This window comes from Bos indicus, chromosome 16 (genome assembly GCF_029378745.1).
Source record: "Bos indicus isolate NIAB-ARS_2022 breed Sahiwal x Tharparkar chromosome 16, NIAB-ARS_B.indTharparkar_mat_pri_1.0, whole genome shotgun sequence".
Lineage (NCBI taxonomy): Eukaryota > Metazoa > Chordata > Mammalia > Artiodactyla > Bovidae > Bos > Bos indicus.
The window spans coordinates 37,956,641-37,961,661 of NC_091775.1; the positions used below are offsets into that span (position 1 = coordinate 37,956,641).

Consider the following 5,021-nt stretch of genomic DNA (forward strand, 5'->3'; position numbering starts at 1 on the left):
AATACTATACCTTAAGGAACTAGAAAAAGAAAAGCAAACAACCCAAAGCTAACAGAAGGAAGACTGAAATTAGAGTGGAAAGAAAATAGAAAAATAGAGAATGAAAATCAAAAGCTGGTTCTGTGAAAAGATCCACAAAATTGGCAAACCTATAACCAGAGTGACAAAAAAAAGTTGTAAATACCTAAACTCAGAAATGAGTGGGGGGACATTAGCAATCTCATTTAAATAAAGGAATAATTATATACCAACAAATAACCTGGATGAAATAGACAAATTCTTAGAAACACCATTTACCAAAACTGACTCAAGGAGAAATGGAAAATATGAAAAGGCTTATGTATGAGTGTGCTTAGTCACTCAGTTGTATCCAACTCTTTGGGACTCTATGGACCATAGCCCGCCAGGCTCCTCAGTCCATGCGGATTCTGCAGGCAAGAAAACGAGTGGGTTGCCATGCCCTCCTCCAGGGGATCTTCCCAACCCAGGCATTGAACCCAGGTCTTCTGCATTGCAAGTGGATTCTTTAGCATCTGAGTCACCAGGATAAAGGCTTATAATGAGAGATGACATCAGGAATCAAAAACCTCCCAAGAGCAAGAGCTATGGATGTTGGATGATAGTGATGTGTAAATGTAGGTTCATTAATTGCAACAAATGAACCACCTTGTGGGAGATGTTGACGCTAGGGGAGATTTTAAGGAGAGAGGAAGCAGGAGTTACATGGGAACTCTGTACTTTCTGCTCAGTTTCTCTATGAACCTAAAACTGCTCTAAAAAACAAACTGTACTAAGAAACAAAAACTCCCAACAAAGAAAAGTCCAGGGCCAGATGGTTTCACTGGTGACTTCTGCCAAAAATTTAGAGAGTTAATAGCAATCCTCCCAAAAAAATAAAAACAGAGGGAATACTTCATTCTATGAGGCCAGCATTACCTTGATACCAAAGCCAGACAAAGATCCCCCAAGAAAAGAATATTACCCCAAAAATCTCTTAAAAATACAGATGAAAATTCCTCACATAATACTAGCAAACCAAATGGAATATCATAGAAAAGGGGATTTATATACCACCAAGAGGTATTTGTCTCAGGAATGCAGGGTGCTTCAATATTAAGAAAGTCAACCAATGTAACATATCACATGAATAGAACAAAGGAGAAAAAACCCATTATCATTTCACTTGACACAAAAAGTATTTAGTAAAATCCAACACACTTTCATGATAAAAGCACTCAAAAAAAAAAAAAAAATGTAATGGAAGAATAGAAAGTACAGGAGAGGAATAGGAATAGAACTTCCTCAACTTTATAAAGGACATTTATGAAAAACTCACAGCTAACATCAGGCATGTGTGCATGCTATGTTGCTTCATGTCCAACTCTGTGTGACCCTATGGTCTGTAGCCCACCAGGTTCCTCTGCTTGTGGGATTCTCCAGGCAAGAATACTGGAGTGGGTTGCCATGCCTTCCTCCAGGGAGTCTTCCTGACCCAGGGATCAAACCTGCATCTCTTATGACCCCTGTATTGGCAGGCGGGTTCTTTATCACTAGTGCCACCTGGGAAGGCCCAGCTAACACCATGCTTAAGGCTAAAAGACTAAAAGCTTTCCTTCTAAGATCAAGAACAAGATAAGGATGCCCAGGCAGAGTGGAGTAGCAGTCGGAGATGTTCTGTTCTGAGGAGCAGCCAGTGGTGTGATGGTGCAAGCCAGGGACCATTTACACCTGAGACGGACTATGGAAAAGCAAGTACTGGAGGTGGAAGTCCAAGTCAAACGTAGAAGGACAGCCTCACGGAGCAACCAGAAGTGTCACCTGTACCTGAGGTAATCTCAGCAGCAGCAGCAAGTACCTGTGGTTGATTTCCAGGCAGAACTGAAACGAGCTTTCTTAGCTGAGACACCAAGAAATGGTTAAAGCAGTACTGGAACACCTGGGTGGCTGATTCCAAAAGAAACAATCAAACAAAACTGCCTTCTCTTAGGTCTTAAGGATCCCAAATCTTTCCTGTGGGCATTGGATTTGGTGGAATAGCAATCATGACTGTGGGAAGGAGCAGCAAGGTGCTGCAGCACACATACCATAGGATAGAATATATCCTGCAAGATGGCCGGATCTTCATTGGTACGTTTAAGGCTTTTGACAAACACATGAACTTCACCCTCTATGACTGTGATGAGTTCAGGAGGATTAAGCCAACGGATGTGAAACAGCCCCAGCATGAAGAAAAGTGAGTTTGGGGTCAAGTGTTGCTCTGTGGGGAAACTTGGTTTCCATGACTCTGGAGGGAACGATACTGGCATTGCTCTGGTACCTCTTGCTGGAGCTGCAGGAGGCCCTGGGGTTGGCAGAGCAGTTAGCAGAGATGTTCCAGCTGGTGTTCCGATTCCCTAGGCCCCTGCTGGAACAGCAGGCTCTGTCCAAGGGATTGAGGGGTCATCCCAACAGGTAGTGACCCCACAAGGAGGAGGCACAGTAGCAGCTGCTGCTCCTGCCAGCACTGCTTGAACCCCAAGTAGTATCCACGAGGATGGGGGACTGCCCCCGCCACCATCAGTTGACCAAGCAACCCCACCTCCAGGAATTATGGCTCCTTCACCTGGTATGGAACCACCATGGGCCCACCACTTCCTTCCTCCTACTCAAGAGATATCAACAGGCATACCCCCTCCAGGAATGAGGACCCCCTTCACCAGGAATAAAAGGTTCACCTCCTCCAAGAAAGCATCCACTAAGACCTGAGGGTACTACTGATCCTTTTGAGTCACTTTTTTTCGGCAATGAGTCTTGAGAAATATGTGGAGTGTTTGTGAACTTTTGTCTCCTCTGCTGCATTAATGAAAGTGAAAGTGTTAGTCACTCAGTGGTGTCCGACTCTTTGCAACCCCATGGACTGTACCCTGCCATGCTCCTCTGTCCATGGGATTCTCCAGGCAAGAATACTGGAGTGGGTTGCCACTCCCTTCTCCAGGGGAACCTTCCGACCCAGGGATTAAACCCTAGTCGCCTGCATTGCAGGCAGATTCTTTACCATGTGAGCCACCAGGGAAGCACTGCTACATTAAGATCAACTAATAGACACAGGTGGAAAAAAAAATGATGTCCACTTTCACTACTACTACTCCACATTATACTAGAAGTCTTAGCCAGAGGAATCAGTCAAGGAAGATAAATTAAAGGCATCCCATTTGGAATGGAAAAATTAAAACTATCTCTATTTGCAGATGATACCTAGCCTACATGGGCATCCCTGGTGGCTCAGCCATAAAGAATCTGCGTGCAATCCAAGAGATGTGGGTTCGATCCTTGGGTCAGGAAGATCCCCTGGAGAAGTAAATGGCTACACACTCCAGTATTCTTGCCTGGGAAATTCCATGGACAGAGGAGCCTAGTGGGCTACCATCCATGCGGTCACAAGAATCAGACATGACTTAGCAACTAAACACCACCACCACCATCTATCCTATACAGAGAAAATTCAAAAAATTTTCACCAAAAATTTAGTACTAATAAATTCAGCCATGTTTCAGGGTACAACATCAATAATCACAAATCTGTTTGTGTTTCAAGTATAGAACACATAAAGAAAATTAAGAAAACAATTCCATTTGCAATAGAATCCAAAAAATAAATATCTATGAATAAATTTAATACAGCAAGTGAAAGACTTATACACTGAAAACTATAAAACATTGCTGCACTAAATGAAAAGACATGCTGTGTTTATGGGTTAGAAGACAGTCTCATGATGGAGAAGGAAATGGCAACCCACTCCAGTACTCTTTCCTAGAAAATTCCATGGATGGAGGAGCCTGGTAGGCTACAGTCCATGGGGTCGCAAAGAGTCAGACATGACTGAGCAACTTCATTTTCTTTCTTTCCATAGTTTCTTTTGGAGAAGGGAGTGGCAACCCACTCCAGTGTTCTTGCCTGGAGAATCCCATGGACAGAGGGGCCTGGTGGGCCACAGTCTATGGGGCTGCAAAGAGTCGGACATGACTAAGCAACTAACACACACACACAGTCTCATGAAGATGGCAATGCTACCTAAAGCAAATGACAGATTCACTGCAATCCTTATGAAAATTTCAGCAGCCCATTTTGTAAAACTATTGTGGAATACTTAAATGTCAAATTGGTTCTTATCATTAAAAATAAACTTTAAACAACACAAGACTAGTTATAATGAAAAGTTAAACTGCCTGGTATACACTCAAAGTGCTGTAATAAGCAGAGAAAGGATTGAATAATTCTGTTCTCTAATTTAGGGTCAAGTGATTAAGGTACAAATATCCAGTTGTTAAGAACCCTGTCTTCTGAAGCTTTTAAAGAACTCCTACAGCAATTCTCCACTCTCCATCACACTTGTATGTTTGCCTTTGTCCTCCACTCCTCAAGTGCTCTTACACACATCAAAGATACTGTTTCCCCACACGTGGAATTACAAATGTCTACCAAGGTATGTAAGCTTTATAGTAACACTGAAAGAAAGAATTCTGCAACCATACAAATCTCAGAATCTGTGAGCAAACTGCTCAACTCTATAGTTTCTTCATATGCAAAACAAGAATGACTAATAGAGTTGTTATAAGATCAAATTATTTATGTAAAGCATTTACAACAATACCAGGCACATTATGAACTCTCAATAAGAGCTGTATGATTTTGTATAACATACCCAAAATAGTTATATATATATATATATATATATTTTTTTTTTTTTTTAAAGAACATGTGGAAGTATGCCTAACCTATTGCTTAGCTTGCTACAGCTATTCAAAATTGACATAATTAGGACTGTGTATCAGGCCTTGATCCAGATTTGTTTAAGAGGTCACTTCTCCTGCCTTATGAAATGTTCTACTGCAATTTTTTTTTAAATGATAATAGGAACTAAGAATAGGTACCTGTCCCTTTTTTGTGTTTGTTTCAGCTAGAAATGTTAAAATAACTTAGAAGTAAAGGAATGTAGAGTTCATTTGTTCAATTTTTTACATGGACTAAGATGGTATAACACA

The 5,021-nt window shown here is 41.5% G+C and overlaps 1 protein-coding gene and 1 pseudogene across 1 annotated transcript; both read left to right on the plus strand.

Annotated features, from left to right (window-relative positions):
- The first annotated feature begins 1,701 nt into the window (after positions 1 to 1,701).
- LOC109570230 (SNRPN upstream open reading frame) lies at positions 1,702 to 1,920 on the plus strand. Its single transcript, XM_019975998.2, is given in 1 exon segment — positions 1,702 to 1,920. A coding segment is annotated over 1 exon segment (219 nt).
- A 122-nt stretch (positions 1,921 to 2,042) lies between these two features.
- LOC109570229 (small nuclear ribonucleoprotein-associated protein N pseudogene) lies at positions 2,043 to 2,794 on the plus strand (annotated as a pseudogene).
- The last annotated feature ends 2,227 nt before the right edge of the window (positions 2,795 to 5,021 follow it).